Source organism: Lathyrus oleraceus, chromosome 6 (assembly GCF_024323335.1).
Source record: "Lathyrus oleraceus cultivar Zhongwan6 chromosome 6, CAAS_Psat_ZW6_1.0, whole genome shotgun sequence".
NCBI lineage: Eukaryota > Viridiplantae > Streptophyta > Magnoliopsida > Fabales > Fabaceae > Lathyrus > Lathyrus oleraceus.
Window position 1 is genome coordinate 309443833 of NC_066584.1, and position 19676 is coordinate 309463508.

Consider the following 19676-nt stretch of genomic DNA (forward strand, 5'->3'; position numbering starts at 1 on the left):
GAGTATATGATATGCAATATCATCAATTTCTGAATATTTTATTCCGAATTCCGCTTTTGTGCTAATCATAATTCATAAGAAGTTCTGAAAGACGTCAGGTTGCTACTGCAATGTTCTTTCTGCTTCTATACTGATTCACTCCTAAGAAGTTCCGGAAAGACGTTATGTTGTTGCTGCAATGTTCTCTATGCTCTACTTCTGGATGTGACTCTGATTATCAAACTTATAAAGTTTCATTACTTAGCTGAAGATTCTGAAGATCTCAAGCCAGACGCTGACATGGTCAAGGTTCTGACTGAAGACTCTGAAGATTCTAATATCAGCTTTGTGTTTCTTATTTTCATGCTTCACCAACTGTTTCTCATAAGCCAATGAATTTGAAGATGAGATAAAGTGGATACATGATCAAATAATACATAGTACAAATCAAATATCCTTCTACTCTTGAATTCATGGGTGACAGACAATACTATACATCATAACTATCATTGGAATTATGGGCGAAGAACTGTATGATGTATCACTCATGTCACCAATCCAACAGTGAACAACCACTCTTTTGGTATCCCAATTTTGTCCTCCAACAGTCTCTTTCTTATGCTATATAAGTATGACTTAGAGGCTTGAAGAAAAAAAACTAGTGCACTACAATATTTAACAAGTCTGTTTCTACGTGAAAAACTATCAATTTTGTGCAACATTTTTCTTTTAAGTGTTTGTATTTCATTTGTGTAAAATCTGTTTGTGTAAAAGCAACTTGTAACACAACAAACTTTATTCAAACTTGTTTGTTTGTATTTCCGTAAGGAGACTAGGTTTTAGTCGGATCCTTGAGAAGACAAAGAAAGTTGTTCTTTGTGATTTTCCTCAAGAAGACTAGGTTTAGTGGGATCCTTGAGAAGACAAAAAAAGTCGTTCTTTGTGGTTTTTCTGTAATCTATTTGATTATAATGGATTATGTCCTTGGGTATATGGCAAAATCACCTTGGCGGATGAACTGGAGTAACTTTGATTTCAAGCGAACCAGAATAAAAATACTTGTGTCCTTTTCTCTTTGTTCTTAGTATTTTGTGTTGTTTTTTAGTTGATAAAAAGCTTTTGTTTTTAAAATCCAATTCAAACCCCCTATTTCTTGTGTTTTTCACAACTTCAATGTCGATCAACGTGAGATACTCTAATTGGATGTGATGCCCTTATACTCCGGTTGGTTGACTTTTGGATCATGATTGATGTATCCACATTTACCTGAGTGAGTCATGCAAAAGTTTGGGTTTATGCATGGTATTCCTAAGGCCCTAACCATGTTTGCTCCTCCCACTACCCTCCGCAAAGTTGTTGATCAAATATTTGAGGCGTTATATAATCATTTGGTCCTCGTGGATGTACATCGTGTGACAACTCCTCAACCATAAAGCATGGTATGCAATTACATCTAATGATTTTATAGAGTGTCACATCCTTACATGACGCCAGCTGCAAAGGGAGATCCACTTCATAAAGAGATATTAAAAGATGAGAAAGTTAAGGCCTAGCATGCCATTGATGTGTTACCGATCTATCATCATATTATGAAAATTGGGAGATCAACAAGAAAAAGACGAGAGTTCGAGTAAGGCACTACTAGGATGACCATTGTATATGCCATGATAGCCGATGCAAGACATTCCTTACAATACATGAGGTAGAGAAGGAAACATGAAGGTTATATATACCAAATATTTGACTTTTTCTGAGTATTTTGATAATTTGTATTATGGTTTGTATTTTATGAACAATGATGCTTGGTTATTCGGTAACAAATGATGTATGATGGAAACATCCTTACCACAACTTTGACTTAATATATGATATTTTAATTGAATGAAAAATATATATGATTTAATTGAATGACATTTATATATACTCTATATAAGGTTGAGTTCAAATTTCGTTATTCACACTCATCCATGGGTTTATTTAGAGATTAATATCCAAATTAATTTTAGGAAGAATATAGGTGTCTCTCTAATGAAGTCATTTTATTGTTAAATAGACGCGTCCAAATTTCAATCTTTAGATATTGGGAAAGACATTTTAGGATTTCATAAAAATTAAGGGTGAGTGATAATCTCATAGGATGATAAGAGAAATCCCTTTAAAATGGGATCATGATTGACAACAGTTAATAAATTGAGACACTCACGCTGATGATCTAAACTTAATCTCAATATTTTTGATTATATGATAAATATTAAACATTCATTCGTTTGATCCATTAAATCAAAATTAGATAGTAAAAAATGTCCCAACTGGATGACTGCAAAATCCATTGAGAGCAGGGAATCCTGTTTCCTTAAAATCTGGGGTGATATAGCAATGCTCTCTATATCACGTTGAGTCTAACAGAGCCCATCAAAGCCTCAAATTAGGCACGAGGCCCATAATTTAGTCCAGCATCAAGTCACGTGCACCGAAGTAGTCTTAATATTGAAAGAAACATTGTCAGCACTGAGCGCACGTTAGCCCATATCAAGAAAGAACAGAAGCCCATGCTCCTTGCGCACCCTAGCTTCTACCTAACAACTCATCTCTCTCTGAAAACCACTTACGCTGCGTGGTCACACAAAATCTCTCTCTCTCTCTCTCTCTCTCTCTCTCTCTCTCTCTCTCTCTCAATTAGGGTTTTCGTTGGCACACTCTTTCGCGCTCTCTCACACCAATTTTCTTCTCCCCGATCCATCATCTCGTTTCAATGCCTGCAAATTCCATAGGCAAATTCAACTCAGTGCCAATTCGTTCCATTATAAACCGATTTCGGCATTCGATTCACTTCACATCACTTCCCCCTCTCATCTGACAATAGCGCCGCCGGCTTCCTCCGATGGCCCCTAGCCGTAGAAAGGGAGGAAGCAAAGCAGCGGCCGCCGCCGCTGCCGCTCGTAAATGGAAAGTTGGCGATCTCGTTCTTGCTAAAGTCAAGGGGTTCCCTGCTTGGCCTGCCACGGTAACTGCTGTTTTAATTTTTTGCTTTTAATAATTAAAAGTTTATGTCTTTCTCTATTTTTTCACTTGCATCTGTACTGCATGTTGGTGGACTTCAAAAATACTGGTTCAGTATTTGTCTGTAATTATTCATTATTTTTGTGGATCCTAGTCTTAGCATCAATTTCTTATTCCTAACTTTTACTTTTTTTTGGTTTCTTGTTAATCATACCAAATTATTACTGAAATTCAAAGAGGGTTTTATTTAGAGAAGGAAACTTCTTATTCATTATGGATAAGACAGAAACTAGTGACAATAGGATGAGACCCCTGCTTGGAGTTTCCCATCACTATCCAACTCCTCCTGGGAAATTAAAGATGAATAGATAACTCTATGCGTGGTAGGTAATACTTAAACTGAGGACTGCTTACTATCCAACTCCTCCTGGGAAATTAAAGATGAATAGATAACTCTATGCTTGGTAGGTTATACTTAAACTGAAGACTGCTAGGTAAATAATCTTAGTTTTTTATGTAATCGATTGATATTGATGGACTAAAACTTATATTTCTCACAATGTTTGGTAAAAATAAATACTTTTAGGCCATCTCATATGATTTTCCCCTTTCTGCCGGGCAGCCTTGTCTTGAATCTGAAGGAAGCTACTAGTTCCAAGAATGGAAGAGCTCCCGTTTTCAACCCAATAGTCTCACGATGGGAGGATATGGAGGAATTGTCATAGAAATGAATAATTTTGAAGGTTTAGGAGGCAGATGAACATCTAAAATGAAGAAATCCCCTAAACTTAAGCTCCCTTTTAGTATTTAAGGGAGTTTATGTTAATATCGAAGTAGTTTCCTTTATGATAAAAGCTTAATATTGCTAATTTGCTATATATCCTATGCTTGTCTCATAGACAACATAATAATGTGGGAAAAACATTGTTTTACTCCTAATGTAGTTTTTATATCTTTGATTTCAATATCTTTCCTTCTCATCCTTCAACTCCAATTTGGCGCACCATAAGTGTGTTTGTATTTTTTATTTTCTTGGTTTGTTGACACTTCATTTGACAGTTCAAGTTCATTGCTTCTGGCAGGTCAGTGAGCCGGAGAAGTGGGGTTACTCTACTGATTGGAAGAAAGTGGTTGTTTACTTTTTTGGCACCCAACAGATGTAAGTATGCTTATAACAACTGATCTAGAAATATAAAAACTCAGTAATGAAAATATACCATTCTCAAATTTTGTAATCAAGGCAACTAAAATATTTTGTTTTGACAAAAGGTAGCTTAGTTTAAGAATCATATGATATCAATTGTATTATGATAGCTTATGGGTATTCAGTTTGGTTTCGATATTAAGCTTTCTCTTCTTTACTATCATTATTTCTAGGAGCTTGCTTCACACTAGGCTGATTTGCATCTTATAATTTATGGTATTTACATGAAATGCTGATTCTCCTTTTTAGTTTGCACAATTGTATTATTTGAGAACAGATGTTTGTTGTTTTATCTCAGCATAATACAAGATTATAATCTTGAGCCATCATAGGCTACATAAGGGGATCATGTTTGTTTACATGGCAGATATGTTTTTTGAAATTTTTTAGTAGTAGCAGCTATTAACTAAGGTCTGTTCTGGTTGTTTGTGTCGGACAGTTAGACCAGATTTAAATATGTTAGTAGGGCATGATAAATATCTTACTATTTTAAACTTCATTTTAGCTTATCTCATTCATTCTTAATCCTTCTGCCTATTATAACCATGTCATACTGTTGTTACTGACTTATTTTTAATAGTTCTGCCTTAGATTAATGATTGTCTTTATGCTCTGTTGCTGAATATTTAATACAAGTTTGTCTTTAAGCTATGCCTTTTGAGTATTGATTATTAGAATATGTTGCTATTATCCTTTTGAGTATTGATTCTTTGAATATGATACTACTACTGGAGAGAAATGGAAAAACTGTCTATTAGTTATTCTAATTCTACAAGTTAAGCAAACTCATACTTATAGGGTACAATGAATTAGTTAGACTCAGTACTTATGAGTGTTGAGCTGTATCCAATCAGAACAACTAACATTACACCTACAATAGAATCTAGAACAAAATGCTAAAGTTCACTTAATCTAGCATTCACTGGAGCTTAGTTTGCCAGGGATGACACAAAGCAAGGCGGAAGAAGCATTAGATATCTAACATAACACAAATAGAATCCAGAACAACTATGAATGTTCACTTAATCTAGCATTCACTGGAGCTTAGTTTGCCAGTGATGACACAAAGCAAGGCGGAAGAAGCATTAGATATATAACAAACACAAATAGAATCCAGAACAAATTTGAATGTTCACTTAATCTAGCATTCTCTGTAGCTCTGTTCGCTAGTGATGACACAAAGCAAGGCAGAAACATTAGATAATAAGCTGGCTCATTTTCAGGTGGAGGACATGAGGAATCTCTATGTTTTCCTCCTTTTAGGAGGAAATTACAGAGGAGGATCTGGAGCCATGGAACTAAGCTGCACAAGCTCTGATTACCATATTGGAATTTGATGCAAGAGAGAAAAGAGCAAGAAACTAAGAGAAACTAGTATCAAGAATATATACTATACTGAATAACAGCGGAAGTTTATTGAATACCTACAGACGAAATACCTGCATACAGTGTTACAGAATTGAAATGTTACATAGACAAATGAAATTACAACAGGTTCCAAAGAAATTTGAGAGTCTCGAGTCTCAAAAATTCAAGAACTTGGTTTCTCCCAATCAATACAGTCCCAAAATAAAATCCAAATCCCAACCTATTTTTCCTTCCATTTCCCTATTTATTCCATAACTTCCTAATAGTAACTGCTGGCGAATATAATAATTGTTGCCTAATATCATAATAACACCATATTAGAGTTTGATCTAACGCATCCTTACTAAACCGGCTTGTAAGGTGAGGATTGCCCCCACTTATAAACACAACACAAACCATATCTCTTAACAATGTGAGACTAAATCCACCCCTTCAAAGCCAACACAATGAAGGTGTTTGGTGCTGCAATGAAGGCAATCCAAAGTGCCGCAACTAAGGCGACTAGGGGCAAATTGCAATTAAGGCGGAAATTCCAACACCCCCCTTCACGTTTGGGCCTCAATGAGCCCGAAGCGTAGACAATGTGGGAAACCCACCAGCGGACCTAAGATAAGCTCCGATACCATATTTGAGTTTGACCTAGCTCATCCTTATTAAACCGGCTAGTAAGGTGAGGAATGCCCCCACTTATAAACACAACACAAGCCATATCTCTTAGCCATGTGAGACTAAATCCACCCCAACGCAATGAAGGTGTTAGTGGCTGCAATGAAGGCAAGCCAAAGTGCCGCAATTAAGGCGACTAGGGGTGGACCACAATTAAGGCGGAAATTCAAACACAACCTAATAACATAATGCCAATACTAATAAGTTGTTCAATAGAAACTGAAAAACGGTTTCTTAATTTATTATTGTTTTTCTAATTCTACGAGTTTTGTGAACTTCATTTTTATGATTTTTATATGCTATGCTGATTCAGACTAGCATGTAGCTAACAATGCTGAGTTGTTATCCTACCATAGCTAGGATCTTTTCTTTAAACAACATAGAATTCCTAGAGTAGTGGTTAAAAACATATTCAAATGAATAAATATTGCAAACAAATGAAGGATTTTTAATTGGTGTTGAGAGATTAAAAGTGAATACACAATAGGTTTACAACGAAGATGATAACCTTGCACTCAAGGCTAACCCAAAGAAACTCTCCTTTCACACTTGATAATTCCTTAGACACGATCTAACTATTCAAGTTTATCCATGAGAGAGAATTATGTTACGTGTTTGTGTTAACAGTATTTGATGCATATAAGACCCCTAGAGTAAATCACCAGAATTAAGAAAGTTGGTTGGAGTATTAAGTTTGTTGACTATTTGTAAAATTTTACAAGTTTATTTTTAGGAGTGTTTAATGCATATTGCAGAAAAAAATGTAATATATTTATAGGTATATGAGTAAATAAATAATTAAAGCACTTTCAAATTTGAAGAGAGTCTTATAAAAAGGGATAAAGAAAAATTTCACGAGTGTCTTATAATTAGGGACGAAGGTAGTATAAATGTTTTTTGAGTTTATTTTCAGTTTTTAATGTGGGGTCTGCAACAGACTCTGCTATACTGGGATATCGGTTTTGATGGGATGCTTTGCTCCACTGTGGTGTTATTAACTTCTTTTGATGTGACATCTGAGTTATTTGGTTATGTTGTCAATAGTATGCTATAGCGCAATAGTGTGGCGGTGGTAGGGTTCGGCTCAACGCTTTTGGCTTGCGAGCCGCCGTCAACAATAGAAGTTGTTGCGGCCGTTAATTGTGGTCCCAAACCACTATCACATCCACCATTAGGGTTTTGGGAATAAATTCTTCAAATTCTTTTTTTATAAACATTGTATTTTTAAGATTATAAATTTCAATCCAAACTCTTTTAAGGGTTCTATTCTTCACTCTGTTATGTTCTTGCTCACAAACAATTGTGTCGTTTTCTTGCTCACAAACAATTGTTTTGTTCTTCTTCCTACTTTTAATTTAGTTATGTTCTTCTTTGTTTAAGTTTTATTGCTCTACACTTAAGGTTCTTTAACTATTAAGTATGATAATATCATGGTCTCTTTAATGTTGTGTATTTTTTATTTTATTTTATTCGAGTATTTGTGTATACTTTGTTTGTACACTGATTTAGGGGATCTATTATACCACTATATCATTTTAGGGGATCTGTGCTACAGAGCGCTATCCGAGATGAACAACAACTATTTGGTGCCTTTTCAATTATCATATTTACTGCCTTTGGCAAAGTGATAACCTGGTTCCATGCCTTATGCTCCATGCCTTATGTAACTTTCACTAACACTAACTCCACACACTTTCCCTTTGTTTTCCGTGGCGTAATATATTTTACTCTATGTTATCAAACTCGGCTGTTATCTCGGCATGGCCGTGCTGTTCCGACACAGATGGGTGACTCGGCTTGAACGACTGCGATAATGAGATTGGATTCAGAATGATGCCGCTCTGACTTGGTCGCTCCGGCCACGCAGCTGTATATGATATTACCCTTAAATTTTTAAGGATAGCAAGGTTATTTTATTGAATTTTATTGACATTTTGAAATATGTTTTGTTTAAAAGACTCGTGGCTTTTATTTTTAAATATGAATACTTCATGAATTTTGATTAATTTATTTTAGTTTTTAACAATTGTGTTTAGTTGTATTAACTATATTAGTGTCCGCGTGACTAAATATCACCCGTTCCGCACCCCGCTCTCGTTCCATTCCACTTTTGGGGATGGCCGTGTCCCACAGCTATCCGAGATTGATAACATAACATAGGTTTTGACCATCTTAGCCTTAGTACTCTTCAAAATGTACTCATGATGGGTACTTAATAGATCAGGCCATCCTTCTCAATTAAGGGAAGTTTTATTAGGTGTTGAAATGCTACATGATTTGAGAGTCTTCAAAATGTAATCATTTGCAGGAACTGTATTAAATTTACGGGAACTGAATATATCATTGCATAGCATAGTTTATCAGAAACTTAGAAATCCCAATAGGTGGGAAAATGGTTATGAAAATTCAAGGGTAAACGTTGTTTACAGTGGTAGAAAAGTATTTGGGAGAAAAGATTGTGATCTCAAATTTTATCATTCCATCAACTAACTGACAAAAATTAATACTTCTATAGTTGTGATTGTATATTGAGTCAGTACTAGTATATTATTGCTTGTATTGTATATGTATTTTTGATAAGTGAGGTGGATGAGGGTTTCAACTGCTGCATTTTAGGTTGGAGATTTATTGTTGTAAGTAATGTATTTTTATATTTAATTGTAGTAATTTGTATTTGACCCATTAATCCAATAGCTACTTTTATATATTAAGTACATACTTTTGTTTCCACCAACTAGGCATGACAACATAACCCGTACCCCTGGGGATCCACCTGAACCAACCCTGAGTTTGACGGGGAAAATCCGTTTTGACTGGATTTCAAGTCACTAACTTCATGGCATTACCCACACACTTCTCCTACTTATTCACATTGCCTAGTGACAAGGAAATAGCGACATTAGATAGTATTGGTATTAGGTTCTAGAGCCATTGACCTCATGCCACCTTTACCGACACACTTCTTTTACTTATTCACCTTGTCCTACTAACAAGGAAATACCCCACATTTGATGTACCCGCATAACTACAAGTCAAGAAGATGTCCAAATAAGTACATCTATAATTTTACAAAATGTCCTTCATATTTTCAAGTGTCCACCATCCCAATTTCCTTGCTTCTCACCAAAAACCTATCATGTAATATTTTTTTTATATCAATGCTTGTGTTATCTATTACCAGAATTTGGAGAGGACGATTGGAAGTGTTGGAGAATGGAATGACCTTTTTTACTTGAATAACTATAATCTTCCCCCTAATCTACTCGATGACAACTTCTTTTCTCGCCAAACCCCCTCAACAAATTAGGACTGTTGCGGGAATAAATTGGCACTTGTTAGATCAAACTAGAGCTATGTTATTCCAAAATAAGATTCCCAAGAAATTTTGGGGGAAATCGGTTTTTGCTGAATCTTATCTCATAAGTCGTTCACCTTGTGTACTTGCCTCTAAAACTCCTATGGAGATTTTGTTTTCGTTCTATCTTGATGTGTTGACCTCTAGTAATCTTATTCTCGGAATATTTAAGTGTACTTCATTTGTTCATGTTCATAGTGATGGTAGATGGAATCTTGATTCCAGAGCCTTAAAATATTTATTTATAGGATACTCTTCCATCCAAAAAGGGGTAGAATCAAACCTAGTAAAACAGAAGAACCAAAATCCAGCTCCACCGTTGCACTAGAGATCTACATCTTCCAACTGTCCTTATGAAAGATACTAGAACATGTACCATTAAGCCACTCTATCCCCTATCCTACTATCTATGCTTTGAACTAATCTCACCTGTACATAAAGCTTTCCCCACAAACCAAAACACTACCATGATACCTACGTCTCTATCTGAGGTATTGTCTGGCAGGAAATGGAAGCCTGAGATAAGAACAATATCAATGCGTGAGAATTTGTTCCTCTACCAAATTGAAAGAAACCAGTAGGTGCAAACCCATGGTAGAACATAAGGATGATGGATCTATTGCAAGGTACAATGCAAAATTGGTAGCCGAAGAATTCACTCAAACCTATGTAGTGGGTTACTTGGAGATATTTGCTCTAATTGCAAAAATGGACAATTGTCAAGGTGAAATTATCCTATGCAACTAATGTGGTTGGAGCTTGTAACAATTTGCTAGAGAACGTGAGGATGAGATTTACATGGAATTGCCCCTGGATATAAATTGCCATTGTATTATTTGGGCTAAGACAATCATCACTAGCATGGTTTGAAAGTTTCACTAAGTTATGGTGGTTTGGGCTTCAAACAAAATTTAAGAGACCATGTTTTTAGTTTATGTAGATGATCATATAATGATGAAGAGGAGCAACTACGGCCAGGCCAATACTCAGTCAAGGATCTTGAGGTTAAGGCCTTGGAAAAATTCTAGTGTTTTTTGAGAATTGCAGTGACCCACTCTAAGAAAGGAACTTTCATATTCCAACAAAAATAAATAACTGATCTTCCTCAAGAGGCTGACAGGGCAGCACGCAAGCCTTCCTTCAACTACATCAATTGATCCGATATAAAGTTGGGGAATGCAGAAGCTGTTGCAATTGATAAGGAAATGTCTAAAAGGTTAGTCGACAAAGTTATATACCTGTCACATATTAGACTTGATGCTGCTCTAGAAGGAAAGCTTAGCCATCCGATTCATGCACAAACCAAAGAAGATTTATTTACTAGTTGCACTCCTAGCCTTGCAATATTTGAAAGGAACCCAAAGTAGATTAATTTTCTTCGAACGTAATGGAAGTGCCGGGCTTGAATCATATATTGATGCTAACTATATATGGTCAATTATGGATAAAAACTACATGATATTGTACATTCCTAGTTGGAATCTTGTGACTTGAAAGAGTAATAACAAAGTGTAACATCCAGATCCAGTGTCAGTGTCAGAGTTGATGACAATGACACATGATATATGTAAACGGCTATGACTGAAGATCATCTTGGTAGATTTGAGAATAAAGTGAGATGAATCAATGGAACTTTATTGTGATAATTTATCTGTTTTAGCATAGTCCAAAATCCAATACAGTGTAATAGAACTAAACACATTGAAGTTGCTAGACACTTAATCCAAGAAAAATAGAAAGTGTCGTCCATCTATCTCTTTCCAAGGCAACCTTGCAGATTTTCTAATTTAGGGGACTAACAACAATAACTTTAAAAGGATTGTTTCCAAATTGAGAACGGTAGATATTCATTCACCAGCATGAGGGGGAGATTAACAATATATTTTTTATAATTTTTAGTAATAGTAACTTGTATTTGGCCCATTAGGTTTAGAATAGTCCATTTCAACACAGTAGGTCTTATACATGATTCATAACTTTTAAATGTATCAAATATTACTTCTTGAGGTTTATGAAGAATGGTTGTGTGACATAGCATTGGCCAGTCTTGAAGAACATCTGGTTATGCAAACTTGAGGTTTTGAACAGATTGTTGGAAGATTGTTGAGGCACATTTTGTTTTTGAAACTAGCTGTTTATTTATGTATTTGAGAATTGCTCCTTATTTTTGGCCATCCGATGATTAAAGGTTATGCTAACAAGTATCCTAAGAGCACTAGTTAAAGAAGCCAAAAGTGGAAGCTTTTATTGGAAACAACAATATAAACCTTTTTAAAAGTTGAATGCACCATTTTGCTACACAATTTCGCTATTTGTTTTCTTAACCGATGTCCCAAGAGCAATCATTAGCATTTTCCAATGATAAATACAGTTGGATTTGAATAAATTTGAATAAATGCTCTTTTGAGGGAATGAAGTAATTTAAACCAACCTTATAGGGTAAAAAGATAGTATCAGAACGTGAAGTTTGAAAGTCTATTTCTTCATTGGTTATCTGGTTGAAAAAGTGGCCATTGTTACTCTGTTTCAATGTAGACTTCTAGGTAATTTGAGTACTGAAAGCATTTTTTTCCTGATAAAAGTAATAGTGAACTTATTTTAATCCTTGTTCTCTCTTTATCATCTAGTTTCTCCCTTGCACATAACTTACTTTTTTGTGTGTGTGCAGTGCTTTCTGCAATCCTGCTGATGTTGAAGCATTTACTGAGGAGAAAAAACAGTCTCTTGTGAAACGTCAAGGAAAGGGTGCTGACTTTGTTCGCGCTGTTAAGGAGATTGTTGATAGCTATGAAAAATTAAAAAAAGAGAGACAACTTGGTGAAGCTAATTGTGGCGGCAATGTTGCTGATGCAAATATTTTAAATCCATTCAACTCATACGACAAGGATCAGAAAGATGCTCCTGACTTATCACCCACTTTACCCATGAAATCTTCAAATTCTGCTATCGACAGACATGAGTTGTGTCCAGCTAAAGATGACTCAGCTGCTGTGTTGAAAGATGAATGTCATGATAAGGAGGCATCAAAGAAGGAGCTTACTGATAATTTTGCTTCTATACAATCGCCTAAGCCCATTACTTACTCTTCTCGAAAGAAATCTGCTGGCGACTTGTGCCCACAGGGCTTCATAACAGATAGACATATGCCAGTTCGAAGGAATAGAAGAAGCTCATCGCGGGTCCAAACCATTATGTTTCCCTGTAATGATGGTGGAAAAAATTCTGTCAGCCAATTAACCAATGCCGCTCAGGGTGCATCTGTACGAAGGAATAAACGTCTTAGGAAGTCGCCTGATCTTGCTGGCTGTAATGATTTTGATTCATCTGCTTTGGTCTTGAATGATAACATGGAGGACAAAGGCAACAGCTCTGAAATTCTTACAATTGATTCTGATGAATTTAGCCTGAATGAGGATAGTGCAATGGATTCAAATTTTAAACACACGGAAACTATTGAATGCCCTGAAGAAGATGAGCTGAACAAAGGCCTTGATCTTAAAATAAAGGGTGTGGTCAATAAGAAGAAAAGAAACCACAATAGGAAGAGGGCAACCAATGATTCTACCAAGCCAACCATTGAGTCTTCTAAGCCAACCGTTAGACTTGGGGAGGAACTTGGTTTGCGGAATTCCAGTCAAAGTTCCCAGAATATTTGCGGAAATTCTGAAGAAAGATGCTTTGAGCAAGATGGAGATGAACACTTGCCCCTTGTGAAACGAGCAAGAGTCAGAATGGGTAAATCATCTTCCACAGAGGGAGAACTCAATAGCATTCTACATGCTCCAGTGAAAAGCTATAAGGAAGATATTAGCCTGCCTTCCCAGATGATAGATTCCTCAAATCCCGAAAATGGAAGCAATGCTCCAGGGAAAAGCTGTAAGGAAGATTTTAGCCCACCATCCCAGATGATAGATTCCTCAAATTGTGAAAATGGAACCAATGCTCCAGGGAAAAGCTTTAAGGAAGGTATTAGCCCACCATCCCAGATGATAGATTCCTCCAATCGTGAAAATGGAAGCTCTCTTGATGCAGGCTCATCCGTCCTGATTGGAACTGTGGAAAGTTTTTCTCCTTCAAAGAATTTTGCACCATGTTTTGAAAATCAGATTTGTAATAATAAGAGAGATCAAACATTCTGCTCTGTGGATTGTGAAGCTGCTTTACCTCCATCTAAACGTCTTCATCGAGCTTTAGAAGCCATGTCAGCTAATGCTGCGGAAGAAGGTCAAGCTCGCATAGAATCATCAGCCTCCAGAATGACATCAATTGGCACATGCTGTATATCTGCTATCAAGACAAGCCAAAATATGACTATTAATGATCATGAAGGTGGTAGTTTAGAGCTGCAAAAGTTCAATGCCTGTGATGGTGATTCTTCTCATATCATTGTGCATAGTTTGCCAGCTAATTCAAATCAAGTGGATAAGCTGTCAACCAGGTTCCAACCACAAAAAACTGGCACAGATGTTCTCGCAGGTGCTGCAGATAAAGTTGAAGAACTCGGTGATTTTGTGGTTTGTCATGCTACTAACGCGGATTCGGAAATTCAGGTTCATAGGGAAATTTCTCCAAATTTTGATTCAAAATGTTATGAAGTTGAAAGCAATCAAGATTCACCTGACCTGTCATTACCACCAATTAGTGAAGACAATATTATAACATCGAATCATTCAAATACAACATCTGATGCATCAGAGCACAATGGAATAAGCCATCTTTCCGTGGCAGATGTGATTAAGAAAGAAGTTATTTCCCCTCAAAATAATATTGCTCTGCCTCGGAATGAGGTTGCTATTTCTGAGGATATGAAGTGTCTGACGCCAGTAGTTGTGGATGTTGACAGAGCAAATGACATGTAAGCTTAGTTGTGGTTTTCTATAGTTCTTGGCCTAATCTTTTTGATACAAATCTTCACAGCAAAAATTAGTAAAAGAACAATCTTTATAGTCTTAAATTACTTTTTTTTGTTTATCTCTCTCTTGTCTGTTATGATATTTTGTTATAGAATTTACCTTGGTAGACTTTTGCTTTCCTCATTTAGATCATATCCATTTTTGTATTTAGATCATATTGAAAGTTTGTTATGATGGAATCCTATGGAGTGACTTGATATCTTTTATTCGTGTTACAGTTTTAGCTAAATATTAAATGAGACCAATTATTGAGTAAAAGTTATTTGTGCTCCATTTCTTTTATTTCTAGAATAGTCCTGTGACTGTTCCTCAATTTCAGGAGTGAGGTCATAAAAGAGGTAAAGTGTAAAGGACCAGAGGAGGATTTGAATTCTGTTTCAACATCTGACTGTCTGGGTCAAAAGGTTATTTCGGGCATTCGGTCAAGTACATCCCTGACAGATGGGGGAGACTGCCTTCCACAAGGATCACCTCCAAACACGTCAATTTGCAATGTATCCACATCAGACAGTAGTAATATGCTTCACAATGGAAGTTGTAGTCCTGGTGTACATTTACACCAGAAACAAACTTTTTCTGGTCCCGTTGATGAAAATAAGTATGGATCTGAGGCAACTCAACAATCAAGATCAATGGGCAAGTCAACTGAAGCGGGTCGGGCTGCTCTGCTTTATTTTGAAGCAATGCTTGGGACATTGAAAAGGACAAAGGAAAGTATTGGCCGAGCAACACGTATAGCTATTGACTGTGCAAAGTTTGGCATTGCAGCTAAGGTAATACAAATTTCTCTTTCTTTTAAAAAATTCCCTCACCTCTAATCTGAAAATGTTCTGTTGTTGAATCTGAATTGTGAATACTTGTTGATTTAGATTAGCTCTACTTTTATCCTTGTAATTCGTCTATTTATGATTTTTTTTGGAAGTTTTTGTGACCATTGAGCCCCATCCAATCTGAATCTTCCATGTGCGTTTTATAAGAAACAAGTCAAAGATTATATGGTCTGCATTTATAGTCACATTCCTCTTGTTCTGTTGCGTTTCCACTTTGAGGGGGAAGAGAGGGGATATTGTTACAAAAAGCATGGTATAATTCAGTTGTCTCATGTGCCCTTGTTCTTAAATATGAATTGATTTTTAACCTCTTCTAAAAATGATCTCAAGGTGAATGGTGCGATTAGGAATTGTTTCTGCATCCCAATGTTGGACTGTTAATACTTGAGTTTAATATTGACAATGAGTTAGGTATGGATTCTATGGGAGGATCATTTTGATTTTTCAAGACCAATAAATTGGAGGGAAGGTCTCTTGAAGACTGTTTATTCAATTGCTTAATGGGTTGCCTTGAGTCATCACTGTTTTTTCATTTTTGTACCTCCCCAATCATAAAATACAAGCTTGCATTGAATTTATTTATTTAATTAATTAATTAATTATAGTTAGTTTTCTACAATATTATCATTGGATCTCTTGCTGGCTGTTACCTAATAACGTAATACTTGAAGCCTAATATAATATAATATAATATAATATAATATTAATACTATTAAGAGGTCTATCAGAAAGCTTGGGTTCTAACCTCATTAGAGTTTATTGAGTTTATTGAGTTTGCTTGTCAAAGTGTAACTTAGAATATGGAGCATGTATGTACTCTTTTTGATTGTGTGGCAAGACTAGACAGGATAAGATTAGAAATAACAACATTAAAGAGTGTTGAGGTAACACATATAGTAGAAAAAATGGTGAAAAATAGACTTAGGTGGTTTGAGCATGTAGAGGGAAGACCGGTAGATTCTGCGGTAAGGAAAGTAGATCAGATGGAGAGGAGTCAAACAGATGTAGAGGAAGACCTAAAAAACTATAAGAGAAGTTATTAAGAAAGATCTCGAGATTAACGAATTAGATAGAAACATGGTCCTGAATAGAACATTGTGGCAGTATTTGATCGATGTGACAGACCCCCACTTAGTGTGATAAGGCTTGATTGTTGTATGTTCTGTTATTATTCTTTTGGCGTCTGGGCATCAATGGGAGTTAAAGTCATTGAATAGGCATTTCTGTTATTTTCTTTGCAAAATTGTTTATTTTATAAAATTTTCCATGTCTTTTATTGATACCATATGCATATTTTGAGATGTTGGGCTGTGTTACAGGTCATGGAAATTCTTGCCCACAATCTTGAAAATGAATCAAGTCTGCATCGGAGGGTAGATTTGTTTTTTCTTGTTGACTCTATTGCACAGTTTTCTAGAGGTTTAAAAGGTAACTTGTTTATTGCTTTACTGCCCGAGTCTTGTTGACCAAAAGAGAAGAAAGAATACATTGAAGCCAACAGTTAATAAATAATTGATATTTAAGATGTCTGATTTTTCCAGGTGATGTTTGTTTAGTTTATTCCTCCGCTATCCAAGCAGTCCTCCCTCGACTATTATCCGCTGCTGTTCCTCCTGGAAATGCTGCACAAGAGAACCGTAGGCAATGTCTTAAGGCAAGTTAATTAAGGTTCATTTTAAGTATAGAGTTAGAACTCTATGCTTTTATTTGTTGCTATGTTTTATTATCATTCTTTGTTAATATTATCTTTTAACTTTGTATAGGTTTTAAGGCTGTGGTTGGAGAGAAAAATCCTACCAGAACCCATGGTTCGCCACCATATCCGGGAATTGGATTTGTATAGTTCAATTTCTGCAGGTGTCTTTTCACGACGATCATTAAAAACAGAGAGGGCTATGGATGACCCTATAAGAGAAATGGAGGGTATGCATGTTGACGAATATGGAAGGTTTGATTTTGTTTGTAGAGTTTTTTTCTATTAATATGCATACACTGCTGGCAGTTTTTTTTTGGTGATCAGGATAGTGTACTTAAACATTCATTTGATCTTGTAGCAACTCAAGTTTGCAGCTACCTGGATTTTGCATGCCCCGAATGCTCAAAGACGAAGATGAAGATGACAATGAAGAGAGTGATTCCGATGGAGGGAATTTTGAGGCTGTCACACCTGAGCATATTTCTGAAGTACATGAAATGACTTCTACAATTGATAAACACAGGCATATCTTAGAAGATGTTGATGGTGAACTTGAAATGGAAGATGTTGCTCCCACTCATGATGTTGAAATGAATTCATTTTGCAATGTTGAAAGAGGAAATACCTCACAGTTTGAGAAGAATATCTCCCTGTCTGCTGCCCCTCTACCTCAGCTTGTGCCTCAATCTTCCCCACTTCCACCATCAGCCCCTCCACCCCCACCCCCACCACCTCCACCACCCCCACCCCCACCACCTCCTCCCCCACCACCCCTTCCTATGCCACACCTTGTTGCATCTACCTCTGATCCATGTAGTGCTGTATTTAATTCAAGAGGTCATGCAGAATCACAGGTATGTTTCACAACTTTCTCTTAATATTTCACACCTTGTTTCATCTACTTCTGATCCATATTGTACTGTATTTAACTCGAGAGCTCATACAATAATCAGTGGCACCAAGAAGTAATAACTAATGGTGTCCTTTCTACTCTGTTCTTTTGTAGTGTGTAAAAGACAACCCACTTCACCCCATGGCTCAGCCATCGGCTGCACCAAGGAGTAACCATCCTAGTAGTGATGCAGTACACTATCATGGCTCAGAATATAGAGAAGTGCACATGCCAGAGTCTACTTGCTCTTTCAACAGTTTCCCTGTACCACCAGTAAATTATCAACATTCTGATGGTGTTGCTATGAATAATAGAGGATATTCTATAAGGCCACCATGTCATGTGCCGTCAAATCAATTTTCTTTTGTTCACGGGGAACATCATGTGAGACATCAAAGGGAGGTTCCACCACCACCACCACCACCACCTCCTTACTCCAACAGGCAACACTTTGCGGAGAACTTGGAGAGAGAGCACTTCTATAATAATAATCATGAAAGATTAAAACCGCCTCCATATGATTACCGAGAGAGATGGGATGTACCCCCAACTTATTCTGGTAAGATTAGGACAATAGATATACGTATTTTGATGGTTTTCGTTGTAGCGAATATTCATGTTGATTGACCATGCAATGGTTTTTCTTTTTTGTTGATGTGTATATTGAAATAGTATTTTTTATTGTGTAGGTCCTAGATATCCGGACGAAGATATGCCTTCCCCATATGGGTGTCATCCATGTGAACCACCTAGAGTACCAGGTCATGGGTGGAGATTTCCTCCTCGGTCAATGAATCACAGGAACACCATGCCATTTAGACCACCCTTTGAAGATTCAATTCCAGTTACAAACAGAGGTCCATCCCCCCTTACCACTATTTTTCCTCTACTATGATGATTCTTTATTAGATGATCTTTTTGGACCCTTTGACTTTGGAGATTACTGAAAAATTATGTTTGCATGTCAGGTCCAAACTTTTGGCGGCCTAGGTGATAGTAACCAAGGATCCAAGTCTGGTATGCTTCCGATTAACTGTTGAGTTGTCCTTCAACTAACAATAGGGTTTGTGGTACTCATGTTTCCCTCCTTGATTACTAGGTATAACTGTCTTTTTCAACCCGAACTCTGGCTTTGTTTAGGAGGGGTTTATGGTCCATCATTCTGTACATGCAGGACTCCTTGAAGGAGGATTCAACATAATCTGCACATGACATGTGAATGTATCACTAGATTTGTTGTACATATGTATTTAAGCCTGTTTTGCAAAATGCAGGGCAGGAAGAGTCATTGTAGAGTTGTGGGAGAGGTGTAACTTTAACTTAGGTGGTGTCAAAATTTTTCCCTGCAAAGTTTTTATAATTTATTTTATGATATCCCGTACAGAATTTAGATCAGTATATATATAAATTTCAGTGAATATTTCCTGGAATTGTTCTTAATAGAGGAAAACTTCTCTGCCAACTCAACTGTATTCTCTCATTCCATGTTTTACTTTGATATATTTGATATGCCAAGTGCCAACACAAGCCAGCCCATGGCCTGTTAGGTGGTTGCCAGTTCTTCTGCTGTTCTTACACAAGTATAGTGGTTTGGCATGCTTGTCAAACTTGAACTTTTGATCGAAAAGAAACTATTCCATTGTGTGCATCACTACCTTTGTGTGTACTCAGGGCCAGCCTTAGAAAACATAGTAGGAAGAAATAAACGGCGTGCCCTTCATTCTCTAGCCATTTGATTTTTTAGCCAACTATACTTTGGTGTTTGGAGCTAAA

At 36.5% G+C, this 19676-nt stretch overlaps 1 protein-coding gene across 3 annotated transcripts; it reads left to right on the forward strand.

Moving 5' to 3' along the window:
• Positions 1-2502: 2502 nt before the first annotated feature.
• On the forward strand, positions 2503-19365 carry LOC127097571 (protein HUA2-LIKE 2). Of its 3 annotated transcripts, XM_051036064.1 has the most exons (12): positions 2503-2983; positions 4062-4138; positions 12241-14427; positions 14805-15258; positions 16635-16743; positions 16857-16969; positions 17079-17263; positions 17370-17865; positions 18018-18462; positions 18593-18760; positions 18872-18920; positions 19003-19365. In XM_051036064.1, the coding sequence occupies exons 1-11, from the start codon at positions 2861-2863 to the stop codon at positions 18895-18897; spliced, it is 4383 nt and encodes a 1460-aa protein (XP_050892021.1). In that variant the 5' UTR covers positions 2503-2860; the 3' UTR covers positions 18898-18920; positions 19003-19365. The 3 variants fall into 3 exon arrangements, with proteins under 3 accessions (XP_050892021.1, XP_050892023.1, XP_050892022.1); XM_051036066.1 differs by lacking the exons at positions 2503-2983; positions 4062-4138 and adding an exon at positions 7621-8124; XM_051036065.1 differs by lacking the exons at positions 2503-2983; positions 4062-4138 and adding an exon at positions 10741-12115.
• The last annotated feature ends 311 nt before the right edge of the window (positions 19366-19676 follow it).

Coding starts and splice junctions, on each gene's coding strand:
- LOC127097571 (XM_051036064.1), top strand. CDS start 2,861: ATGGCCCCTAGCCGTAGAAAGGGAGGAAGCAAAGCAGCGGCCGCCGCC. Junction 2,984..4,061: donor TCCCTGCTTGGCCTGCCACG/GTAACTGCTGTT, acceptor TGCTTCTGGCAG/GTCAGTGAGCCGGAGAAGTG. Junction 18,463..18,592: donor TGTACCCCCAACTTATTCTG/GTAAGATTAGGA, acceptor TTTATTGTGTAG/GTCCTAGATATCCGGACGAA.